Source organism: Helicoverpa armigera, chromosome 1 (assembly GCF_030705265.1).
Source record: "Helicoverpa armigera isolate CAAS_96S chromosome 1, ASM3070526v1, whole genome shotgun sequence".
Lineage (NCBI taxonomy): Eukaryota > Metazoa > Arthropoda > Insecta > Lepidoptera > Noctuidae > Helicoverpa > Helicoverpa armigera.
Genome location: NC_087120.1, coordinates 716473 through 743163, shown reverse-complemented (window position 1 = coordinate 743163; position 26691 = coordinate 716473). Strand labels below are relative to the sequence as shown.

Here is a 26691-nt window from a genome sequence, read left to right as displayed (position 1 = left end):
TACAATACATATTGTAATGCTAGCATCCTAGGTATTGTTATAGCTATTATCTCGTATGTAGTACCTACTGGTTTAGATGAAACCTGCAATCTAGTGCACTTATAGTACCTACTAACGGGTCCTCACAGGCTTTTAGTAGACGAAAATCCAATTTTATTTGTCTATAAGTAAATAAAACTGTATTTTCTCCACTGAAAGCCTAAAAAGGATCCGTTGTTGGTGCTGTCAGTCCACTGGATTGCAGGCGCTCCATCAAAACGCAGTTCATATATAGAGCCAGCAGTATGTGTGACGTAGTAAAACAATGCCTTTTCAATACATTATCTAAAGACTCCGACTATCTTGTATCATAAGTGTCATCAAGTGTTAGATTAGAATCATAGAATTTGAGATTATCGGCATTTTTTACGACGTCCCACGCGCTACGGCTCTATATGTTTAGGATCCCTGGAATCAAAAATAAAAAATATTACGTACAGAGAAAAATGACATTTATTTTAATATAATCATCACAATCATTGGTCCGTAGAAATTACACTTACACATTACGGCCCCTCACATCTGCATTGGTAGCATGATCGCGCGATAAAACATCCGTCCCTATCGCACTTACTAATAGTGCGATAGGGAGATGTTTTATCACTTTTCGCGCGATCATGCTACCCGTTCAGGCGTCTTTTCAGCGTCGACGTCCCTTATACTTATCATTTCTACATTCAACTTGTAAAGTATGGGACCCTATTAGAGCCTGTTCACACTAGCGATTCTTTTCGGCGATGCGAGATCGCGGCGTGCACGCAACGAGCTCGCCGCGGGTCGTCGCGGTATCGCGGCGATTATTTTATCGCAATAATATCGCCGCGAGCAAACTTTATATGTGTGTGATATCGCAGCTTGCTCGCCGCGTGCTCGCGGCGATATTAATGCTAGTGTGAACAGGCTCTAATAGGGCCCTTCTTAAATCTTCAATAAGAAGCTCATGCCCGCGTGGCGTTTTTAACACTGGATATTTATTAATGTATGCTCCGATGGTCATTTCTGAAGTCTCTATTTCCTTCAATCTATTTTTGGAAGATTTTTGCCACTTCTCTATCACTAAATGCCAGGGTTCTGTACAGTTTTGGAGCCACTGGATATCTTCATCTGCACCACCATCTGGAAAGATACATGGACTCATAAAAAAATCATGAAATAAAGACTTCAAAATAATTTAATTTAGTAAAATAAGTTGCAAGTTATTAATGTAATTAACTAGTGTCATGCCAAATCATGGGATTAGGTTGTCAAGCGGACCCCAGGTTCAATTGAACCGTGTCAGAAAGGTGGGCCAAACGTTAGGAGGATGATGAAACTGCAAGTTATTAAAGTTGCTAGAAAGAGGCCAAGGAAAGGCAGTCAGACAAACAACACAGTTGTCCTTTTTTCCTTTTGAGGTTTGAATACAATTAATAACCTATTTGGGAGATGCTCTAATCCAACAGTGGGATCACATTTGGCTATTAAAAAAAATAAAAACCCAGGTAGATAACTTAAAACTTGCCTTCTTCGACGACTTCTGGCTCGTTGCTGTTATTGTTGATGTTGCTGCCATTTTTCTTTTTAATAACCTTAGCCTCCTTAATTCGCGGCGCCTGTTTTGTAGACAGTCATATAATTTGCCTTTTGCACATCTTTTTATTTTAAGTTTAGTATCATTAATGTATGGAATAAAGTAAGTACTTATATTTTCCTTTTTGAATACTTCAGTTATTTCTTGTGCTTTTGTAAGAAGTAGAGAACTGTCTATTCTTTTATTTGGGTCTGATTGCATTAGGTCTTTTATTATTATATTGCAAACTTTTCTTCGCCCATTATTTGATAATTTGCCTTGTTCTGAATATAAATTTAGCAGGCCTTGTCCTTCATTCGATTTTAAGAGTAGATTTTTCAACGGCTGAAATACACAAAAATAAAATTAATTATTAAAATAATTGAGTAGGTTATTATGATATAATATTGTCTTCGGTTAGCGCGATAGTTAAACATAATTGTATAACTTACACAAGAAAGTCCCAACGCCTAAGGCATAATTTTCTGGTCTAGGGAATCGAATACTTGGCTTGGGAACCTAGATTGTATAAAACAAGCCTATTGACTAGTTATCCTTTTCGCATGTTTTGAAGCTGAGCTGACTCTGGGTGTCCTGTGTGCCAAACCCATTAAGTTTAAGATGAGATGACTGTGTATCAACTAATTTTATCGCGTAAGTATATAATGAAATTCCATGAATAACTTTAAGACTTTTTGTTGTAAACTTATAAAGTCATTATATAGTTACACCACTTACTTGTTTAAATTGAATAATAGCTTATATAGAATATACTTGTATAAATTGAATATGAATACTACAACAATAAGAAGACCTACATCAGCCATTATGCGAATACAAGAACGCCAACACTCTTACTGCGTGGCCAAAAACAGCCGGAACAACAATCGATCAAATCGCTTATTTAAATAAAATAGAATACTTTAATGCGAACCAAGCGAACCATGGTAAATGTACAGTTGTTACAATAAAATCCATAGAACACATGGCATCCTGATACTAAGACAATGGTACAACTTACCTTGAAAAGTATGAATATATTGGGGTAAACCCCACTGCTTTAATAACTGAGGGACGTCTTGGTCAATGTCATCATCCATCTCGTCACTGGTTTTGTAATAATAACCCAAAAGGCGAAAACACTTCAAATTCAATCTGCAATACTGCGCTCGCTCGCTGGTCAAAAACACAATGGCCGCCAAGCCGGACGCCGGCTCGGGTGCGGGTGGCGGTGGCGGGGCGGGATGCGAGCGCGCGAGTTTGTTTACAAAAACACAGTTTTCGATAAACAGTACAAGATACTTTGCTATGAATACCACCTCGATTGTTACTGTAACATTATTATTTTATAATATTTTAAAACACACTAACAAATAGCACGGAGTAATACATGCATTGTACCGTTTACTGTTTCCGGTGCGGTTTTTACTATAATAGTCTTGTTAAGGCCTAACACTACATAAAGGGTAAACCAAACTAAACGATTTTTAAGTGACGCTACGAACGATATGTACTGCAAACAATAATTTAGTTGTAATAAAAATATTATTGTTTTGATTACAAACACACTCGTAGTCTACCAGTAACATTGTAAATCATTAACCGTAATTGGATCATTTAGTAATTGCGAATCTCTGTTTCTTATTACTTACAATACATTATATAAATATTAACAGAATTCTTGTTCATGATACATAAATTATTGATGTTTTTGTTCAATTATATTTTTTTGTAAGCTACATTAATCAAATAATATAATGAAACATACGATTAGTAGGAATGAGTAATTAGTCGTAAAGATAACAAGGGTCAAGTATTTCAAACTAGAAACTTTGTAACTTCATTTTACTATTCGATTCAGTACTTCTGTTTGTCACCAATTTCTCTGCGTGTACAGATTCACTTAAAATCCACTGATTATAATTTATGTTGATAACGTGCCCATTTTCTGTTTCTTATTTTGCTAATGCAGCCCTAATCGCAACCCAGTGCAGGGCACGCCACCATCGTGGCGGTAAGTCCCCTCTTTGAGGAGTGGCTCGGGAGGAGTCACGGCGCCCTCACGTACCGCATGACGCAGGTCCTCACCGGACACGGTTGTTTCGGGAGGTACCTGCACCGCATCGGTCGTGAGGAGGCGCCCGGGTGTCACCATTGTGCGGACAGCCCCGAGGACACGGTGGACCACACAGTCCAGGTGTGCCCCGCATGGGAAGGGCACCGCCGGGTCCTCGTCGAGGCTTTGGGCGGCGGCGACCTCTCGCGTCCGGCCCTGGTTCAGGCCATGGTCCGGGGCGAGAGGGAATGGGATGCCGTCGCCTCCTTCTGCGAAGCGGTCATGCTCGAGAAGGAGGAGGCGGAACGCCAGAGAGTTCGCACCTCTCATCCCGGCCGCCGCGCTGGACCAGGTAGACACCATGGGCGCCGGGTGTCGCGAGATGACTCCCGGCCACCGTAGGCGTGGGTCTGTGGGCGGTGAGTTCGGGTGGCTCATCGTCCCTCTGTCTTCCTAGACGACAGACCCGTGTCGACGGCGCGCGTTGTTCCACGCGCTCCTCAAAGAGACGTCAGCAACCCCAGCGGGCCCCAGGCAGGGCAAGGCCTGCCGGGGCTGCGGGTTGTTCGAAAGAGATACCGCGGCCCTGGTACATAAAAGGCCTATGACGGAACACGACGATTTTAGTCAGTAAGAGTCTGACACTCCCTCACCGCTGCTAACCCACAGCGGGAGGGGTCATTTGATGATTTTACGTCGATAAAAAAAAAAGCCCTTTACTGTAAGAAAACTTGTGATATTTTATTGGAGCCCCTACCAGAATGCATACAACTTTACTTTATATGCTTAAGTTTACTTATTTTTCAAGATTTCACCAGAGTGACTAAGTAGACGCATATAAAAGTATTTTTTGTGACTTATGTGTTAGACTAATATTATCCTGTGACTTATTTATTGTTCTGTATGTTATATTCTCTTTTCATACATTAAGGAACTATACTATATTTACCGAAGTATACTAAATCATTTTAGTTTTATACGGACAACACTACCTCTACTGTGAGGACAACACTAAAAAGAGATTTTGACAGTTAGAGCGCGCGCTTCCCATGCGCTTCCTTCGTGGACTGATAAACTATGTTTTCTTACGATTGATATTAAATTGTGTTTTAAAAGTGAATACAAGAAGTTATTGTGATACGAATTGACGTTTTATTTCTGATTAAGGCTAGGAGATCATACCCTAGCTTATATACGAGTATGAAACGGATTGTATGGCGCGTTTAGCAATTGGCTTGGAAAAATCCTTCTTTACAGTAACTAAGGAAAATCATTAACGAAAATGGGATTTAAAAAAACTTTTATAAATACCAGTTTTACCTTGAGCTTTAATAATCAATACTCGTGCCTCATCTTTATGAGAAAAGACCTTGAGATAGATAATATACTTGAAAATAAATTATAGGTATAACGTGTATTTCTAAGACTACGTAGATATATCACCTAACTACCTCCCACACGCGGATAAAAAAGCCTATGACATATTATTCTGATAAAATAAGCTATATTACATAAGTGCCATCAAAATCCATTGGTTAGTTTTAGCATGGAAGAGGAGCAAACATCCAAATTTCCTTTCACATAACAAAAATCGTAGTGTTCTGTAAACATTGCTGTGAATATTTCACAATACCTACCTATTCAGTTCTCAGTAAGATAAAGTATCTGCCTAGAAAAAGAGAAAATTCGCTTCACATCGGGTCACTAAATTAAGCATAGTTGTTATTTGTAACCAGTTTAGTGGAACTGGGTTCAGAATGTGGTAACGGTTATTATTCCCGCTGCGAGATCAAACTGTGAATTGTTAATTGAAACTTGAAAGCGATATTGTGGAACATTGCGTTAAAAAACTCGGATGTGGCATTGTAGATTTTAAATTATCGGGACACCTTTTCACACACGGTCGGTCAGCCTCATGGTAAGTTGTTAATTAACTTGTGTTATGGGTGCTAACACAGCTTATATACTACTTTCATATTACACCCAAACCACGGCCAACAAGCATGCTCATCACACAAGTGTCGACTGAACCGTAAAATCGAACCCGGGACCGTTCGGCAGTCCGGCATGGTAACCATTGCGCCATCGAGGTCGTCATGAAGTTCGTAGTAATTAGCAAAGACGTCTACACAGGCTAATTAAAAGCCACGTTAGCTAAAAGCTACTTTATACATATCAGAAGTATTTAGAAACAAAAGGAAACTAACAATTAATGAAGCTAAATGAATCGAAGAGGATTACTTGGATATGATGCCACGGGAAGCGGGTGAAGTCGGAAAAGCTAGTAACTTTATAAAGCATCTTATAAAATAGGTATTCAAAAAGGTATTAGAAACCATCGCTTTCTATAATGTCAAATCTCGTTCAAAAAGTCTCTACTACGTACTTTAATTGTACAAATCTATACAAATATTATAAAACTGAACAGGAAAGGTCCGATTTGAAAAATTATTTCAGTGTTAGATAGCCATTTATCGAGGAAGCTTATAGGCTACTTTTTTATCTACATAGGTTCATGCGCAAGTTCCCACGGAATGCGCGTTTAACCGCTAGTATAAGGTGGTATCTTTATAAGTGATACCTTACTACAACGTCAAAAAATCTGCCTTTCTATAATTCTCTACCGTATCCAGATGTTTATTTGTTCTGAGCAGCAGTGTCCTGTACAATATGGCTACAATTAATTCCGTCCGTACGTGTCTCGGCTGCCGGCTACGCGATACTTTTTTAGATTTATTAAGTATCCAGTTTTATGAAGCCGTACCGTGTTCTACGTAGCTATGTCCCTCGTTAAAATTAAATTGCTAATTTTTTAATGCTTCTGGAGTGGTAGTAAATAATTTCTGCTTTGTAGATTTAATGGTTGAATTTCGGGTGTTATTTTTAGTAGTTTATGTGTTTATTTTTAGGAGAAATGTGAAGGTAAACTTATGCCGATAGTGTGAGTCGGATTCACGCGTGAAATGTTGCGTATCATAAAAAGTTTACAAAAAAATACTTTTGTTATATCGTAGAACCCTGGACTATGTATTTTAGATTAGATTTCAGTAATATTGTCATAGATACATCGTCTGTGAAAATTTCAATTTTCTATCATTTACAGTTCATGAAATACAGCTACATGACGGACGGACAATGAAATCTACTGACAGGTTCCTATTTTTTGAATACTAGAATCCTTTGGGAGCGGAATCCTAAAAACAATGTGGAATAGACTCATGTTGTATTATCATCATCTGCCTAACCTTTTCCTAACTATGTTGCGATCGGCTTCCAAACAAGATGCAGCTGAGTACCAGCAACTCAGTTACCCGGTCAACCCACAATAGACTCATGTCACGATTGACTAAAACAAATAACTACAGACAAATAGCACGCAATCTTGCAAACGAGCACACATAGGAAAAACAATTGTCAGTAGTGCTCCGATCTCGATGCCGCTGAATTTGTGATCTAAATCAACTATGTACGTGATCACGTGCCTCCAGGGTGTCCCAGGGGGTGAAGGGCGTGTGGGGCGGGGGGGAGGGGTTAGCAGCCTCTCTAACATAGATAAGAGATAGTTTTCTAGCATTTTGTGACGTCCTCCCATTTGTTAGTACGTGTGGTGAGGAGGTAAGAACGTTTAGTATACGAATGTAAAGAGCGTTTGTGATAACTTGCAGTTTTATCTGTGTTTGTTGAATAAATGTGACGTCAAAAAGCATAAATTTTATAATGTTATGTAAATATCTACAACTACTAATAATATTTACTTAAACAAATATGTTCGTGGCCAATTCTTTCCCAGAAAACTTCAGTTTGATTTAACCCCTCTGAAATCAATTAACAGATACATAAAAAATCAAATAAGGCCATTTCCACAAACAAAATAAACATCCGTTTTTCTTAAAACAACTTTGAATATTGGACGTAAATATTCATAGTAGACAGTTGTGTTGAATTGGGACCAGTAAAAACACTGGAACAAAACTATGACACACATTTGGAGTTCCCACAGTACCTACGTCTATAAAAACAAAAACACATCTGTACACAGTCCCAGTGGTACAGTGCAGCTTGGTATACATACATACAATGTCCCACTGGTACATTGCAGCGTACCACTCCTGTCGTGACGTCACATAAATTGCATTGGCCACAAACAAATTTCGAAACTATTCGATACAAAAGGTGACAATTCTCTTTTCGGTTCTACCGACGTAACAAGATAGAGGTTTTTGTGTTTCTATATTTTTGTTTGAGGATAGTGGTTTCACTCGGTTGCTGGTGGTACAAATTTCCTAAGGTGAAAAGTAGCTGATATGTAATTCTGATGTATGTATGTATCTGTAAGGTTTTTACTGCCACTTTTCAACAAACAAACAGTTGGAATATTTATCATAATATTATTTTTGAGAAATATTCTGACTAAGAATATAAAACGTTAAGTATGATTCAGTCTTTTTTTTTACCGAAAACTGAGATTTACTTCATCGAAAACATTTTCTCATTTTCGAAAATACTATAGCTAACTACTGATTATTCTTTTTATTTCGCGTTCTGTTTACAACCCTTAAAAATTAACTCTGGCAGTCTAAAATTTTATAAAACTCCAGGAAGGTCCAAACAGTTTATCTCCGAAAGCATCTCCAGAGAGCTTAGTATGAAACTGCAAGTTAACCTTCCCGATAAGTTATCATAACTCAGCTGAACTAAATGCAGTAATTAAACTCATGTTTAAAATCGCGTTTTAATTATCTCCTTTTCATCAAATTTGTCTGATAACAACGTTCTCCATCTCATGACAGTGACAGCGTTTATAATACGACCAAAAGCCGATGACAGTCTCATTAAATTATCAAGTTCTAGTAATTGCTACGCGATTTAATCGAGTAATATTCATTTAAGTGTGGTCAACGTTATTAAACTTGCAAACCATACTTAAGACTTACAGCCTTACTTATAAACGTGAATTAAATATAAGTAATACTTAAGGGCTGTTTAAGAAAACTCTTACTTATAAACGTTGCTTAATAATAATAATAATGGCGTCCACGGCCGATTTCGGCCACGGCGGCTGTTCTCATTTAAGGAAATCAGCCAGCTGCGCAGGACACAGCTGTGCACGAGCATTTGCGCAGACACATGTGCACTCCCTATTCCTTCACTCTCATAACCCGATGGGACGGCAATCCGACACGACCAGAAAGAGATCAAGCGCAGGACCGACATTTACGTGCTCTCCGATGCACGGGTGAATCAATCACCAACTTCCAGACTACGGGCTGCTTTGTGAAAGTTTAAGAAAACCCACAAAGCGATTTCGGCCCGACCCGGGAATCGAACCCGAGACCTCGAGCACAGCAGCCGCGCAACACTAGACCAACGAGGCAGCTTTACCAACCAACCGCGAGACCAACGTTGCTTAAGCATGTCTTAACTAACATTTAATCACTACTTAAAGTCTTAAGTAGTGATTAGTTAAAATGTTGCTTAGAAGGTGATTCGAGATTTTATAAGTAAGGGGAAAGGCACTAACTTCACCTAAGTCGTCAGTCCAACTTGAAATTGTTAGGCAGACCTCAAAACGAGAAACTAAGTAACTCATCCCTTGAATAAATGCTTATAGATAATATCTACGGAATCTTATGCTGACTGGTTAAATCCTACTTAATATTATAAATGAGAAAGTCCGTTTGTTTGCTACGCTTTCACGAAAAAGCTACTTAACTTTGTACACGTACTCTTGGAGGTACATGTGTACAAAGTTTGTGTACAAGTGTACAAATGAACATAGGGTACTTTTTATCAACACACCATGCGAGCGAAGAAGCGGGCCGAAGCTAGTATACATTTAAGATAGAAGAAAGTGATAACCCATGAAAAATTATCATTTATAGAAAATCTTAAACATAACGACACTGTAAACATGAATAAAGTTCACAGATCCATAAACTTGTTCAAAAAAAACTCCCAGCAACAAGTACCAGGCAAGCAAAAGACACGAAGACTTATTTTTTCCATCCATCGTGCGTACAAATGCGACACAAAAGTAATATTGTTACATACCTAGCATAGTATACCTACCAACCTAGCATAGTATACCTACCGACCTAGCTACCTTCCTATGAATGAAACAGCACCTCATTTGTCACGAGGGAGGAAACTGGGTGAAAATACATGATATTACACTTATATAAATGAGGAAAAAGTACGAAGAATAATTTATTACAATAAAATAGAATGCATAAAACATGGCGGTTGTCCGAAATTGGCAGGATGTTGTGACGGCAAATATGATAGAGGGTAAATGGGTACCCATGTTTAACTTATAGCCTGAGATGTGGGGTAACGGATAAATAAAATAACCGCGTAGATATTTTGTTTATGATCGCATGGGCAACGTTTGGTAGATTAACTAAATCCTTCGTGAAGGTGAGCTATTTATCTTTTGTTTTAATCGTTGGCAAAAACAACATTATATAAACCTTTTCTGTAGTTTTACACGAGTCTTTTAACGTATTCCCTTACCCACAGTATCTTACCAACAGTGAAATAACCGGTTCTTTAAGGTATAAACAAAAAAAAAATTACAACATAACCATAGATAACGATAAATGAAACTGTCAAACAGAGTTAATGATGGCGCCTGCAACCGCCAGATTATGTCGACATGTTCTCAATACTGAATAGAGTAGCCGCTGCACTATGCTGAGCATCTGTCTGCGCCCGTGTCTGACAATATACACGCAATAACATGCGGTACATTGTACGCCCGACGGATATTGATGACATCCACCATTGAGTGACGGCCACCTTCAATATACAGGGATATTGGGAAACACCGTCAATCTCGCAGGACTAACTTTTGTTCTGTGACTTTAAAAATTTTATCAAGTGGTAAGTGGGACAAATTAAGATTCCAAGATTTTCAAATCGTTAAAAAAGCGTGTAAAAAAATCGTTTTCGTTCAACAGATTTTCATAAAAATATTCGAAATGAATGAAGTCAAAGCGATAGATAGTACAATGGTGGTACTACAAAGGATGTAGTCATGTTAGGTACAGCAAAACACTCCAAAACACAGGGTTGAAAAGTGTTTGGTAGGACAAAAATTGTATGTTAAATTGAATGTAGTTAGGTATGATAGGTTTTGTATAAAGTCATAGAAATTGTAAATTTGCCAACAGTTTGTAAGATTGTAGGTATTTTAGGAAATAACCGCGTATGTATAACATCGGATTAAGGCAATTCAATATCGACAACACAACCCAACTGACAGCTCGCTGTAAAAAACTTAAAAAATATTTCAGCTTTGACGAACTGTTAGCCAAATGGAACAACAACAGTTGAAAAACTACGAGTATCCCACCGGGAGAGGGACCCACAATACAAGCCTTTTTTACAAAGTGTCGCACGAAGTTCGGGATAAAAGGATATCCCTGTAGAAAGGATAATTCTTTAAGGATAGTGAATTGCACGGGGTCGCAGGGTCACCGACATAATGCCATTGATTGACACTCAACGCACTTCCCGATACGCCGACACGGCGTTATTCACTTATTTTTATTCCTCTGTAGTTGTAGTTTGTGAAACTACAATGACATTTCCCTTTCATAGTTGTCGAACAACAAAGTTTTTATGCTGCACTTTTACACAAGTTTTTTATTTAGTTTAGAGATTTTCCGGATAATTTAACACTACGGAATCGCGAGGAACTTGGAGTTCGATCACCCGTGACTTAGTTCTTGAAGAATTTGCAAGTTTCTTGAGTAAAAATCTTTATAGAAATGAGCTTACAAGTTGGACTTTTGTACGGAGGGTTCCGTACCATAATTTATGAGTTTATTTATTTATGCATTTTACTAACGGCAAAAATATCACTTCCCCTTAAGTTATGTATGGGATAGTAGGTCACTTGTATGTTATAAAGGCCCCTAGAATATTTATTTTATTCTAGTTTTCACTATTTGTTGTTATAGTGGCAACAATAATAAATAATATTTGATAATTTCCGTTACCCATTGCATTTCCTGAGATACAGCCCAATTGTCAGTCCGTCTTTGGACACTGAAGTCATATTAATAGGCTCCCATTTTACCCTTTGGGTACGCTACCCTAAAAACTGGCAAGTTTTACTGATTGGTAAAAATAGACTACAAAGAAGGTGGGATTACACAAGCTTTACCAATTTAGCAGCGAGCCCTTAAGGGTATATTAATGAAAGGGAATTTGTCTTGCAGTGTCAGGCCGCGCCGTCTTTTTCCCACGCGTGTCGTAAGGGGGCGATTAGGAGATCAAATGGATGGGTTACCGACCACATTTATATAGAATCGATGGCAATACGTTTGTTTGCATTTGTTACAAGAATGCCGTATTTTGTGAACACACCACAAACTTTTAGTCGGCCGATAGTTTTTTTATGCTCATAAATAAGTATGAAGAGGGATGTTAAAACATATCAGATATTTAGTTGTCATCATACCGGCTGATAACATTGATTGGATTCAAAACTTAAAAAAGGCCGACAGTCGACTCGATGGTTGATGCCAATTTCCGGGCGCATTGACACAAGTATGTTGCAGCTTTATAACACCGGAAAAAATGTAGGTCATTATAATTCCTTCAACGATAAATAAAAAAGAAGGCGCCCAAGTACCTATTTGACAACATTTCAACGCATTTTAAAACACAGTTATCTCGCCTTATCTTTTCATTTAATCATCAAACAAAAACAAACAGGTAAGACGGCTTTTCTTTTGAAGTCGAGATATTTTGTTAACTTTAAAGAGAATTTCTTTTATCATGTCCCTTTTTAATTGTTTTCTTTCTTTTGTTTTAGCTGAATTGAATTTCTGCCAATTTCCCATTTTCTGAAGAAAATGAGGGACAATGTGGTAAACGTCTGGTTTTCTAGAATATTACGGGATTACGCGTTTTTATAATTGAATTTCAAGGGTCGGACCTTATTTTGTGTCACATAATTATTTTAAGACTGATGAAAGGACTCTTTTATGTTGAGAATCTTAGAAAATAAAAGACGCTTATTCTTTTATTGTAAGTCTTCACCTTTTTGACTGAATTGTAAGACTTCAAATCTAATTTGGTGGAAAGCTCATGTTTTGAAGAATTTTGTTTGCTTGAAAAAAGTTTTGTGAAGTCAATTTTCTAAACAGAATATACTAAATCAGCAGCACAGATCGATTTCGTATGCCATGACTTCAGTATGCCTTGGCAATATGGATACGTGTATCGATATTTCTAAATAACTAAAAGTAGGATAAAAGGCGTAATATGAGCAACAGTGATCTAAAAAACAGATAACATCCCGAACACAACTTCAAACGCAATAAAGTTCCTTAAAACAAAACCATATTTTACAAGGTAGCAATGATTTCTTAAAATTCAATTTCATTCACTCCACTTTTCATGAAAATACGCGCCACCCAAATAAGTGTTTGCTCCAATGATGATACGTGTAGGTATGTAGCGACTTCGAAATACGTGTTGGCCCCGACTGTACCTCGCCTCGAGATGTCCCTCGGTGGAGACTAATGTTTGTCCATTAAGCAGCACATTTGATGTTAGAATTCAAAGTATTTAGCGGGGGACGTTACAAATGCCACATCGTTTGTACAGACTTAGTCTTGCCCTTATATCTGTTTTGGGGTTTGGACATAATGTTGAGTGGCAGCGGGGATTTATATTTTATTGTAAAAACTTAGTAAAGGTGAAGAAACCTGGACTTCTATTATTATTATCTTGAGCAAGCGTAATAATTAACGCTCATTCCTTTTTTATATGAGAAGAGGTCTATCCATCTGTTAAGGGACACTGAAAAAGGTTTTTTTTAGACTTGGTTCAATAGCATTTTGCACGTGAAAAGACAGAGTCAAAATTGATTTACAATTTATATTAAGTTTCTCGGTAAATTCCCTTAAACCGAATGGATGCATTTTTAATACCATATTACTTAATGGCGTGTGACTAATGATTTGTGGTGTAATCCTAATATGAACTATAATATGCAGCCCAAATGAATTTAATTAACGAATAATTAGCCTAATTAATAACGTGACAGTGGTCGTAATTAATTTAACGTGGTTCACCTGAATATGTTTGTATTGTAATTTCTGTAGTGAATGATATCCCCCTGGCCGTTTATCCCTGGCTATAAGTTAATGTAAAGAGGTTAGCCAACTGCAGAGATTGCTTCGTGAAAGTTTCTACAACTAAAGTTTATAGTGAATACTGTCAAAATTACTGTCAACATTTCTGTTGTCGATATAACAACAAATATACACCACCGTGTACACCGTAAAAATTATGTGTTTCTGTTGCTGATATAACAACATTAACCTACTAAAAACTAGAATAAAATCAATATTTTAAGGTGCTCATACAACATATCATTTTATAAGTAGACAATGGTATAGAACTGATCATGTTGGGGTCTATCCTTTTTTCTCTAACTACATCTTTAGTTACCCGCTCCCCGCTTCAGTTTCCGCGCCGCTCATGGCCGTGTCCTCGCCACAACGCTACCGTGACATTTGTTGCGCTTATCCCGTCACGTAGCAGAATCGCCAACTGACACCAATGCTTAGCAAAGATTTAGCGTAATTAACAAACTGCGGAAGGACTACTGAGATTTCTTTAGCTTTTTATTTAGTTATCACAAAAAAAATGTTAACATAAAGGAGGCGACATTAACTTAGCAAGGTAATGTTTTACTAAATCTGAAAGAGCTCATGGCTAACTCAGCTACACCGTGTAGCTGAGTTAGCCATGAGTGTAGCCTACACGGATCGATCCAACATAAGGTTAAGCAAAGCTTGGCGCGGTCGGTCCATGGATGGGTGACCCATCTTGTCATGACGAGTTGTTCCGTGTTCATGGTTATTCCGTGCTGAGTCCAGTAAGACTTTAAGCTGACCAAAATATAGTGTCTAGGCAGAGGATGATGATAAGTCTAAGAGTTAAAATATTTTATCAAAGACTAAAATAACGACAGTATCTATCTTGTAATTTATATTCCCGCGCGTAGAACAACCGAGCGGAAAATCCACCAGTGTGAAACCGATCTTCCTGTATTATAGTTATAATATCATTATCATCCTCCAAGCCCCCTTGGTTAGACGGGTGTCAGACTTACTGGCTTCTGACTTCCCGTAACGACTGCCAAGGATGTTCAATGACAGCCGGGACCTACAGTTTAACGTTGTATCGAAACACAGTCATTGGTGTCTAAGATATACTTATAAAGTACATACAAACTTAGAAAAGTTGCATTGGTACTTGCCTGACATGGAACCGAACCCATGCCCCAATACAAAGAGGTTGATTCTTTACTATATAAAATAGTTTAGTATAAGTATTCATTAATCATGTTACATCATAAAAGCAGAACTAAGTTTAATGATGCACATTAATTGTTTAATGGATATGTGCAGCCAGGCTTTGTAAAAGGGAGTTTTTATTCAAAGTTGGCTAAGCTTCCACGGTATGGAGATATTTTTTGCTCACATACCGTAAGTAGCTCCCTCGAGGTATTACCCGGTTACCCGGCTTTGAGCATTATGCTCTGCCGGTTGAACTTATAGTTTACATAGAATGCTGGAACAATGTAAAATGAACTATTTTGTTGTGCATTCTGTAGAAGTAGGTACTGCTTCATTAAATTCTTTTGAAAATGTATGCCGATAGTTTTGAAATTGTTGTGGTTGCTATCGTGGAGTCAAAATAACTTATCTAAGCAGCTGATTAACGCTTTTTGTGACAAAATCATTAAAGTTGGAAATCAAATCAAATCAAATCATTTATTTCATGTAGGCCTTTACAAGCACTTATGAATGTCAAAATTATAAATAAGTGTGATTCTAGTTGCCCATTCCAAAAGTAGCTTCCTATGGAGACGAACGGGCAAGAAACTCCATGGTTACTCTTTTTAAAAACATAATACGTGTTACAATTTGTATGTATTGATACATACGATAATAACATGAAAAAGAAATGTTTACAATATTTTTTGGGTTGACTTTGAGAAAGTTATACAGTGCAAGTTGAACTAGGAAGTTATTAGAGAAAATTATTATACAAACTATTTTAAGGAGTTAATAAATTAAGCAAACCAAGTTATATAAAGCAAAATAAAAAAGAAATAATAATAATAACAACATGAAAACTTTATAGGTTGACATGGAATGGAAATCTTGAAACGAAGCAGAACAATTTGTTTATTTGTTTCAACTAGCTAATTTCAGAAATAACTGAACCACTTCGAAAAACTGACGACATTGATATACTCCACTCTTTGCCATCTTACAGTAAGGAATTCAAAATCAAGCAAATATCCACCTATGTAGAAAAATTCCAACCTCATTGTAATCTCAAACAGACAGAAGCTTTCCACTACACTCCAGTGCAGGAAAACTGACCACTTTAAAAACGTCTATCAAGGCAGTAAAACCGGGTATTTCTCGGCACACAACTGACTTGCGATGCGAATTGACAAGACATTGCACACTTTATTTTCATTGGTTTCGCAGACATTTTTCAGATAAATCCGCTTCGGGTTTTCCAGGTAAGATTATTTTCCTTGCTGTTTGACGCTGTCGGGAAATGTGTATGTTTTTATTACGATCTAGATAAAAGTAATATAGTGAAGATAGGTTACTCGGAGATAACACGATGTCTTTCAATATCTTATTGCAAAACAGTGGATAGATAGGTTAAAGAAATTGACAGCATAAATATAGATAAGTTAATGTAAATATGATTAAACCACAAAAAAAGTACAAAAAAACACAGTTTGAAATTCAATTTCTAAAACCAAATTATGAGCCAGTATCGCGATACCATTAGTTAATTAACGATGGCAATTTAATTTACTAAGCTGGCATTGAATTTCAATTGAAGCCCGAATATTATTTTTGTTATTGTAGTGCCCCAATTTGGCTGGTTTTAAGTTTAGTGTTAGTTTAGGCTTTAATTAGCAGATAAAGAATTACGTAGTATATTCGTGTACGTATAGATGTTGCCCGCGACGTCGTCCGTATTTGTGAAATTTGTTACAGCTTTTTTATCGTCCCACTGCTGGGCACAGGCCTCCTCTCACATGGAGAAGGATTGAGCATTAATCACCACGCTTGCTCAATGCGGGTTGGTGATTTCAGACTTTATAGTCCAGGTTTCCTCAAGATGTTTTCCTTCACTTTTTTATCAGCCATTGGTATCTAAGTATATTTAGAAAGTACATACAAACTTAGAAAAGTTGCATTGGTACTTGCCTGACCCTGGAATCGAACCCACACCCTCATACTCGAAAGGTTGGTTCTTTACCCACTAGGCCACCACGACTTTTTTATTAAAGTATGTATTTGTGAAAGAGTATTAAAAATGCTAGGAACAATAAAAACAATATAAGTAAAACTTAATATCTATCTATCTATTCAATTTATTTTGACACAAGGTGGTCGTTAACGATGCATCTGTGAACAACATCACCTAACAGAGGAGAGTCGCACCTCGCCACTATGGTCTTCAGGATGGAGTAGGAGCTAGCCCGCACTCCGCAGAGCAAAGAGGCAGATTTCTGTCTAACAATGGCATGGAAGCCATCAACGCGTGCCTCGGCAAACTTACCTGATGCACTGCAGAAACGGGGCAGCCCCGTCATCAATGCGACACCCGATTTTTTTGCTGTTAAGGTCATTCATTCATTCAGCATTTAATTGCTAAAATGTGTGTTAATACACAATCATACAGAACCTATTTCTCCTAAAACAGAGAAAAGAGAAACAAGAAAATGTGGCCCACTGGGCAACCACGACTTCGTTTACTCCCGCTTACAATCAACAAAAAGAATCAGCCCCATTAAATCTATATGTATAGTCACGAGTCATTTACATTACACTTCACAAAAATATATCCACCTTGAGATAAATAATATAGTCTTAAAATAATCAGTGAATTCTTTGTAAACTCTATGTTGTAGTATTACAACGATCAGGTGAGACTGCGCGACGGTAAATCCATTTCCCGAGGTAAACCGATGGCTTTGACTTGACAGGTGAATAAAGGTTACACGTTACTGGCTCCGTTTGTATGCAATGTAGTGTAATGTTACACGGAGAACATTCTAGTGATATTGGAAGGACGATAGTCTGTATGTATGTTTGTGAAACTTCGACGGAAAAAGTATTGAATGGATTTTTATGGAAACTTGGCAGTATTTAATATATCAGAATAATGTGTGTGGGTTATTTTATAACGAAGTCTAGAATAAGTTACTTTTTGACATGCGTGAAAAAGCGGGCATATTGTTTGAAAATATATATTATATGACTCACGAAGAAATTACACATTTTTTTTTTTTGGGTATAGACCAATGGGATGTCAATCAGTCTCTACTGGGGAGACACCAGACACAGGACACCAATCACTGTATCTATTCTCCCAGTGCCAAAGATGTTTCTACATTGCTCACCCATCCATGCACTGACCGCACGGTGCCCTTGCCGGCCTACTCGCCCCTTGTAACAAAACATTCGAGCTGTAACATGTAACACAGCTGAACGCTCCGTTGAGTGAGCGCCCTTATGTCGCAAGGCGTTGAAATGAACAAGCGTGAGCCGCGGCTTTACTTGTCACGCGTTTGTTACACAATCTTTGTGGCTGACACTGTATCGATGTTTGCCTGTCTTTTGTATGGAAAATTGTGTTTTGGTTGGGTAATTTTTTAAAGGATTATTTAATAATTTGTTTAAAATATTTTGATTTTTTTTTTGTTAAATATATACTAATATGCAAAGAGGAAAGATTAGATTGCGTGTTTGTATGTTTGACGCGAATAGTCTCCGGAACTGCCGAACTGATTTGAATAATTCTTTCACAGTTGGAAAGCTACATTCTTCCACTATTAGAAAGTTACATTCCTCCAGAGTGACAAAGGCTTTATTTAATACCTACTGAAAACCAGTAAGTAGTTCCCACAGGACGCGGGTGAAACCGCGGGAAAACAGATGGTGGGGTATATGTATGATCCATTTTTATTTCTACTCATTGATTATAAACTGTTTAGTATTGGCAATTGGAAGTTCAAGAGATGAACAAAGTCAAACAAACACACAATTCTGAAGATTTTTGTAGTATATTTGTAACTGTAGATAGTAAATATAGTCTAGCCATTTGACCTTCCGACCTTCAGAGCCAGACGTCTGATAGCCTAATCTGAAGTTATCTTATAAATCCCCGGCTGTAGGTGAATTGTTTTCATTTATTTTTATCTGTACAGGATCTATGATAACCTAGAATGAATATTGAGCACTTTCTCACTAGCGGATTGTCGGTTTGCGGTTCAGTTTGTTAGGGCGGTGTCGCACGCACTCGTGCGACAACAAACAATTGACAATTACCAGTACAAGCGATGATACCTGAAACCGCGTCACAGATTTTTTGACGCGCGAAATGTGTCGTACGTAGAAAAACCGAGAAACACTTTTTTTCTATATATGACTTTCTTTTTCTCTTCGTCTTTTTAATAATAAGTTTATGTTTTTTACTGTCTTGTAGTTTTTTAGTCTAAGTATGATACATATTGGACACCATTGACCGTGTTTTGGTGGGCACGATAAGCTGTAAGTCCCGAATGTCATTTGAACATCTTTGACAGTCGTTACGGATAGTCAGAAGCTAGAAAGTTTGATAAACAGTCTTACTTAAGGGTATTGGATTGCCCGGATAACTGGGTTGAGGAGGTTAGATTGGAAGCCGACACCAACTTAGTTGGGAAAAGGTTAGGCAGATGAGGATAATGATGTTCTGCATCTGGCGACTGCCTTTCTGTTTTCCACCAATCAATCCAATTCAATAAATCAAACATCCCATCAAATCTCACACTATATAAATTGTACCTACTTAACTAACCTATGTATTTTAACAAACAAATAGTTCGTACATAGGAAATGTACAATATAGTTAGTGTGACAGCTCGCCTAGCATAAACCCCGGGTTTACCTCAACTATAGGAAGGTTTACACTGACGCATTTGAGTGCTCATTTATAAACAGGCTTTATCCAACCGCGTAAATGTGGAGTTATGTTGTAGAATACTTTATACTAGTTCACTGGCGTTTAGAATTTATTTAACATTTTTGTGTGATGTTTTTATTGTGTTTTAAATAGTTTATTTTATTTACAAAAATATTTACACAGTTATTTAACAAATAAAATAAGAGAGGATTATTTATTTACACTATAACTAAAAAGGGACGAAAAATTGATATGATAAATATTGAAAGGTATTAAGTACAAGCATACAAATAGCATTTTATATTAAAGCTAGCTGTTTTCCCGCGGTTTCAGACGCATCCCGTGGGAGCTACTGCCCTCACCGGGATAAAATGTAGCCTATGTTACTCGCAGATAATATAGCTTTCTAATGGTGAAAGAATATTTTAAATTGGTCCAGTAGTTTTTGAGTTTATCCATTACAACCAAACAAACAAACAAAGTTTTCCTCTTTATAAAATTAGTATAGATATTATAATCTTCTGCCTAGATCTGCTCAGATAAAATTACTTTGAGAACTCTCAGCCTCATCAAGCACTACTTTATAGGAGTTCGTCTCGATTGAGGGATAACTTAAGTATTTCAAGCAGCTTAAAACTAAAGAGACCTGTTTCACTCCCAATCAAAGTTCAGAACTTAGTTCCTATAAGCTTTCCCCTGGATTCACTTATTTGAAATAAGACCCGTACCTTTTTTAATGCAAGTTGTCTTGTTGGTCTAGATGTCACTAAGCGTGTCTACTGAGCATGGGGTTTTAAGTAACTTTCACAAATCAGTCCGGAGCTGGAACTTGATAGTTAGCGCGTTAATGTCGGTTCCGCGCCTAATCTCTCTCCGGTCGTGTCGGATTGCCGTCCCATCGGGCTATGAGAGTGAAGGAATAGAGTGCTATGTCCATGCCTATTCTTATGCACTATAACAAGTCCTGCCCAGCTGACTGATCTTCTCAGAGAGAAAAGCCACCGTGGCCGATAATTGGTCTGGACGAAAGCTACTTTGTTATGTTATTGTGAACGACACACCTTGTATAACGCTTTTACGTAGGCAGTACCATTTATTTATTTTCTAATAATGTAGATAATTTTGAAACCAAATTCTAGAAGAAAGTATACCAAAACTATTCGGCTTTTTAGCAGTAACAGGTCAAACACACAGTCACATTTGCCAAGAAGTAGATGAACAAATAAATGATTGCCATTTGTACGGCATTACGAAACACAAGTTCCCGGATTCGAACCCCAGCCGGCGTTGGAAATGTTATTGATTTTTTTCATTAAGGCTTTCTCGGGAGCGCACCTGAGTATGGATTTGTGCCTCGTTGAAGGAAACATTAATATATAATTCATTTGAAATGGAATGTTATTTTGTAAGGGGCCGATAAGTGTTTTGTTTTTGTCGAAAATTTTCCTTTCACCTATTTTTTTACATGACTTTATTTTAATTATTCTTCATATCTATACTAATATAATAAAGAGGAAGAAAAGCCCAAAGGCTCCGAAATTTATGAACCGATTTGAAAAATTCTTTCACTTTTGGAAAGCTACACCCTTCCCGAGTAGAATAGGCTATATTTTATCACTGTGAGTGCAGCAGGACTCGGGTGAAGCAGTAGGAAAAGTTAAAGAAAAGTAGAAAGTTGTGAATAGATAAAGAAAACATAATCTATAATATCATTTCATTCATTAATTGTAATGCACAAATACCCAATTACTGAAATTAATGATCAGTTATGTAATAATAACGTTATTCCAATGCGTATAACGTAACAGTCAGTAACATAAGTTCGCCTCATTAAAACGTGATTACCTACAGTTATAGGTTTTGCACTGTTTAAGTTAATTAATCTAATATCGCTCAGTTTCAGCAGAAGGCTGTGTTTAGAGGTAAATAACTTTGTTTTCGGTCATTAAAAATCAATCAGGAATTGTTCGCTTTTTGTGTATTTTGGAGAATAACTATTTTGTTATTAAAATGGGCATATAGCCTTTGGTTTTTATCCGTCTCCAAAATCCCAAAATACAATTGTATTTTCTGTTATTAAATAAAGATTCTAAAACAAATACATTGTTTTAACTTGTTTTGTAAGTTAAACAACTATTCTCAAGAATTTTAATTTCTTCTTTTGTTTTCACAGAATAATTATTCTTAGTCTTCAAAGAGCAAACAACAGACTTTGAAATAAGCGTATTGATTAAATCTCACAAAAACACTCGGATTATTCTTCCAAACAATAGAAATATTTATTACACTTCGACTTTCTTATTCCATCTCAAAGGGCTAACAACAATAAAACATTAATAAATAAAACGATTATTCACGAAAATACGGAATCCGACGTTTCGAATTAATTTCACAGTTGAGATTTCGGAAAGTTAAGCCATCATTTTATTTGCAAATACCAATAATTCTCGAAACATTGCAGCCAATAATTAGTTTCGCATTTCGAAGTACATTTAGGACAAATTGCCGAGAATTTCAAGCAAACAGAATTGCATTGAAATGTTTTAAGTAGAAACCGAAGCATGTTTACCGATACGCCATTTCGGAACAATTAATTGCAGTTTTAGGTTGCGAACTTTGCAATCTGCGACGCTGTATACACGATCCAGAGTCGACGACTGTATATGAATAATGTATCAGTTTTTGTAGAAAAACGAAATGTTATTTATGATCACAAATCTTTTGTACTGCTTATGGTAATGGGCGAGAACAGTGCTTAAAGATAACCGTTGATTTATTGTGAATGTTTTTACATGTATCGACTCCGTTTCGAATGTTCTGGAATTGGTTATTCGCAGTGCTGGACATTCGTAGGGTCCACTTACCATGGGGTGTTGCAAGTGTGAGTGAGGGTCATGTATCGGACGCCGAGCTGGTAGTAGGAGCGGAGTACTCCTAAAGAGTTGGCGATGGAGTGACCTCCCTCGATGCCGATGAGAGAGGCAATCTTGCGAGGTCGGGCGCTGTGAGCCTCGAGGATATCTGCAGGCAAAACATAGTTTTAAAGACATCATACTTTTAGCATATTGTCTAAACGTTCCTAAAAGTCATTGATTATTGGAATTTAAGAAACAATTTTGGAAAAACACCCTAGAAAGTTCTTTTTTCTTTTGTATTTCCTTGTACATTTCGTTTATACTAAAGGTGTAATCTAAATCATTCATAATCACATTTTTAGAAGAACATTGCATTCAGATGACACAAGAGGGTGCTAAATGAATTAATGACAAAGCCGTGGAGTGGGGATGAATATTTCATGGCCGTCTATGTTCAGGGCTCCTATTGTCTGACAAATACTTTCGAAGTTTTCTATTGTCTTTGTTATGTTGAAGGGAAACTGAGGCCTAAGTTTGAGAAATATTAGAATTGCGGTGGCTATGTGGGCGGAATATCAACGCTTAAATACAAGCGGCAGAGTTATAGCCTGTTGCTTGTGCCTACTGTCTGCGTTTTATGTTGAATGGAATGTTTCAGACATACAAGTGATAGCCTACATATTTCATACAGGTAATGTAATATTAGTCAAAATACTTTTAATGTAGAAATACAAAGAAAGATAATAGTCATTTTTTTTTGTCATCCTATATAGTATAAAGTCAAGTTTCTTCATACATAAAATTACTCGTACACAAAATGTCCAAGTTCTTTTAAAGTCTATATGAAAACGACACTTTTAATCATAAAATAATGACTATCTCAATCAATCAATCAATCAAATCATTTATTTCATGTAGGCTTTTACAAGCACTTATGAACGTCAAAATTATAAATAAGTTTGATTCTAGTTGCCCATTCCAAAAGTAGCTTCCTATGGAGAAGAACGGGCAAGAAACTCCATGGTTACTCTTTTTAAAAACATAATAGGTGTTACAATTTTTATGTATTGATACATACAACAATAACGTGATCTCATTTCTCAACCCAAAAAAAAATGCCGCTACAAACCCACAAACTCAATTACAAACACTCATAACATAACACGAGAGACATAAATCGAAAACAAAAACAAAACATGCAAAAAAAATAACACGAAACGGTATAAATTACAAGAAAGGAACACGACAAATCCGGCGATATCCGCCTCGAGTCGGTTTTAAAGTTACAAATTAGTTTAGTCGATACGACTCGGCGTATTACTGCGCCGAGTCGGCGTACCGTTTAAAATAGAAACGGTTTTTGTTTTAAAGTTTACATTATTGTTCATTTGTTTGTCCTTGTTGTTCAAGTTTTGGGTTACTTTTTTGTGTGAACACAACGACGTTGTCTTGTCAAGGTGAGGAGCTCGTTGGTAAGTCCGCACGAGGACGAAGATTTTACCTACAACGTATGAAACTCATATAACTACAATTTTAATTGAATTTTCAGGAAACCACTGCTGGTTATAATTCTTGGTAGTCGTGAGTTTTGATAACGAAAAGCACAGTTAATGGGAAACACCACGAATTAATATGTTGCATTGTTTTAATAATTACTGTTTACCGGGGATAATTTGTTGCTGTTTTCACGAACGTTAATAATTTTCGATATAATCGGTAATCGACGTACAGTATGCGCTGAACGCTCATTTCTTCGTACCTAATGATTTTTTTGGAGCTTTCTGTGTGTTCGGCTGAAAAAGATGCGTTCTGAATTACTGGGACTTTATAAATGTCGATTTAGTCATAATAATTTCTTACATGCGTACATACCTACAGTTATACTCGAAACCGTCCCCAATGTAGTTTTGCGAAAAGGACATACTTATAGGCTTACAGCACAAAATAAAACAAAACCTACCGCATGAATACGAGTTGGATATAAAACTAAGAAAACAAAGGAATTCATTAGGTTTTTTATTTATTTTAACGTGCATGTGTTAATTAACAGCTTCGCGAAACGTAAAGCAGGTGGCGAAATGTGCAGTTTTACTTTTATTTGCTCATTTTGTTTTGTTTGCAGTTCCATGTTTTTAACCTTTCGTTTTTTGGTTGAAAATCCTTCGATTCTTTGTGTGTGCAGCTTAAATGTTAATAGGTTTATCTATGCTAAGGTTTTAATAAGGTTTGTTAGTAAGTGGAGTGGAATCTCAGTCGGATAGCGATGTTGCATTTACTATATGAAAATATAGGATTTTACGTAAATGAAAACAATTATACTAGCGGATTTTGTCACGCGATTGATATGACGATTCCATATTAGAAAGATATATATAACTTCTATGCAACATTGCTAGTATTTTCTCTATTGCTATTGTCAATTGTCTATTTTCTTCCGAACTCTACCCTAAAAACGTATTATGCTTGCAAAAACCGAGCGAAAAACCCGCTAGTGTCTAAGCGCTGTTATCATCACCTAAGAGCTGCGCACACTGCAAGCTTTCAGTCAGCCGATAGTTTGTTTGGGCTCATAAAACAGTATACAGATGCATGGAAGTGCGCAAGTGACTAAAATCAGGCACTTATTTAGCCGGTATCACATCGACTGAAAACTTTGACTGGAATCAGGATTTTCTTTAAAAATAAGCCATCCATTGGGTCAACTGTCACGCTAAAACGGGTATTTTATAAACATTTGTTTGATTAAGTGCCAATGGAATCAGAAGCAAATTATTATTATTAGCTATTATAATACAATAACATTATGATAAGACATAAAATTCATCTGACAAGAGACTGACACGGTCCATAAAATTTTATAGCCCACCCATGAGTACCACGTTAATAAAATTTGAAGAATAGCCTTTTGAAATTTTAATGGCCAACTTGAGTTTTTAACGTTTTTATTATCTTTTCACTCATCAAATGGCATTTCTTTAATCTCGTTAACTTAAGTAAAGTACTTTGTAGATAGCTTTAGGGAACAACATTATGACAAAGTAGTACTAATGTAGGTAAATAGTTGAGTGTATGTTTTGTTGAATACACTTCGGTAGCAGATTTTCTTTTCAATTTGGACTAGTCAAAGTGAAATAGTTTTTATTTCAAATAGGCCCTTACAAGCTCTTCTGAAAAGTTATACTAGTTGCACGGTTTCAAGAAGTTGGTCGCATGGCAAGAAACTCCATGGACACTCCTTTTGAGAAGGTGATGTGTTCACAAAGACTAGGTTACTTTAATAAAGTTATACAAAATAAAGTACTTCCTGAAATTAGCGCATTCAACCAAACAAACTGTTCAGCTTCATAATAAGTATATACCCACTACTATATAATATAGTAGTTAAGTAAACATTTACGTGAACGAAACATGAATGGAATTAATGTAAGGACCCGTCATTCAAAACCTGCTTAAATGCTACCCCGGTTCGCTCACTCGAAATATTTTAATTTAGTTCTCAAAAGACCGCAGTTTCTCTTGTTATTCTGAACCGTTTAAAACAAGGGTTAAAAATATGCGGCGAGGCACACTAAGTTTTTCATTCTCGTTATAAAATGTTGCGAAGTTTATATTAAAATAGAATACAGTTACTGTGATTCTGGTTTTTTTGTGAAGGTGGTTTTTAAAGTCGCAGTTGCGAGCTCTTATTATGGAAAATTGCTTATGTAAAATGCAATTATTTTATATATTTTTTATATTTTGAGTTTCAAACACAATTTTTCCCGTCCTTTATGACACTTTATTTCAGTAATGGGTGGAAACAGAAGTCAGTCAGGATAGTCTCATAAAGTTATGACTTTTAATCCTGACGAAATACCTGCGGGATTAAAAGCTTCAGGTACCGTGCAACCGTAGGGAACATCTAAGTAAATACATACCAGTAACAGAAGTAGCGAACTGCAGATACTGCGGGTACTTGTCGACCAGGCGCTTGATGACGTCGATCTGCTCCAGCGTGAGCTGCACAGCATCCTTGTTCTGCGTCGCGCACGGCACGAACGCTGACCAGAACTGTTGACAAAGGGAGAACTTGGTTAGAAATAAATTTTATGAGGGAACTATCATAAATTTTGCGTAAGCCATTTGTAGCCCGTATGGTAGCTAACACAATTGATAAACTGCGTAAGTATGCTAACATA

General features: G+C 36.9%; 1 protein-coding gene and 1 long non-coding RNA gene across 5 annotated transcripts in view; both read right to left on the bottom strand.

Moving 5' to 3' along the window:
• Positions 1 to 26691, bottom strand: part of LOC110376550 (dipeptidase 1) — a 149395-nt gene that overhangs the window by 26289 nt on the left and 96415 nt on the right. For all 4 annotated transcript variants that reach the window (XR_010276557.1, XM_064035116.1, XM_064035170.1 and 1 more), the window contains 2 exons: positions 26431 to 26563; positions 22523 to 22679 (listed from right to left, as the gene is read on the bottom strand). Coding sequence is in view for 3 of the 4 variants with exons in the window: in XM_064035116.1 (XP_063891186.1) it covers positions 22523 to 22679; positions 26431 to 26563 (290 nt within the window). In the remaining variant the exon portion in view is untranslated. The remainder of the gene's footprint in view (positions 1 to 22522; positions 22680 to 26430; positions 26564 to 26691) is intronic.
• On the bottom strand, positions 475 to 2900 carry LOC126054451 (uncharacterized). Its single transcript, XR_010276611.1, has 3 exons — positions 2610 to 2900; positions 1541 to 1933; positions 475 to 1155 (listed from the first exon to the last, which is right to left on the bottom strand). It is a non-coding gene; the product is annotated as an uncharacterized LOC126054451 (long non-coding RNA).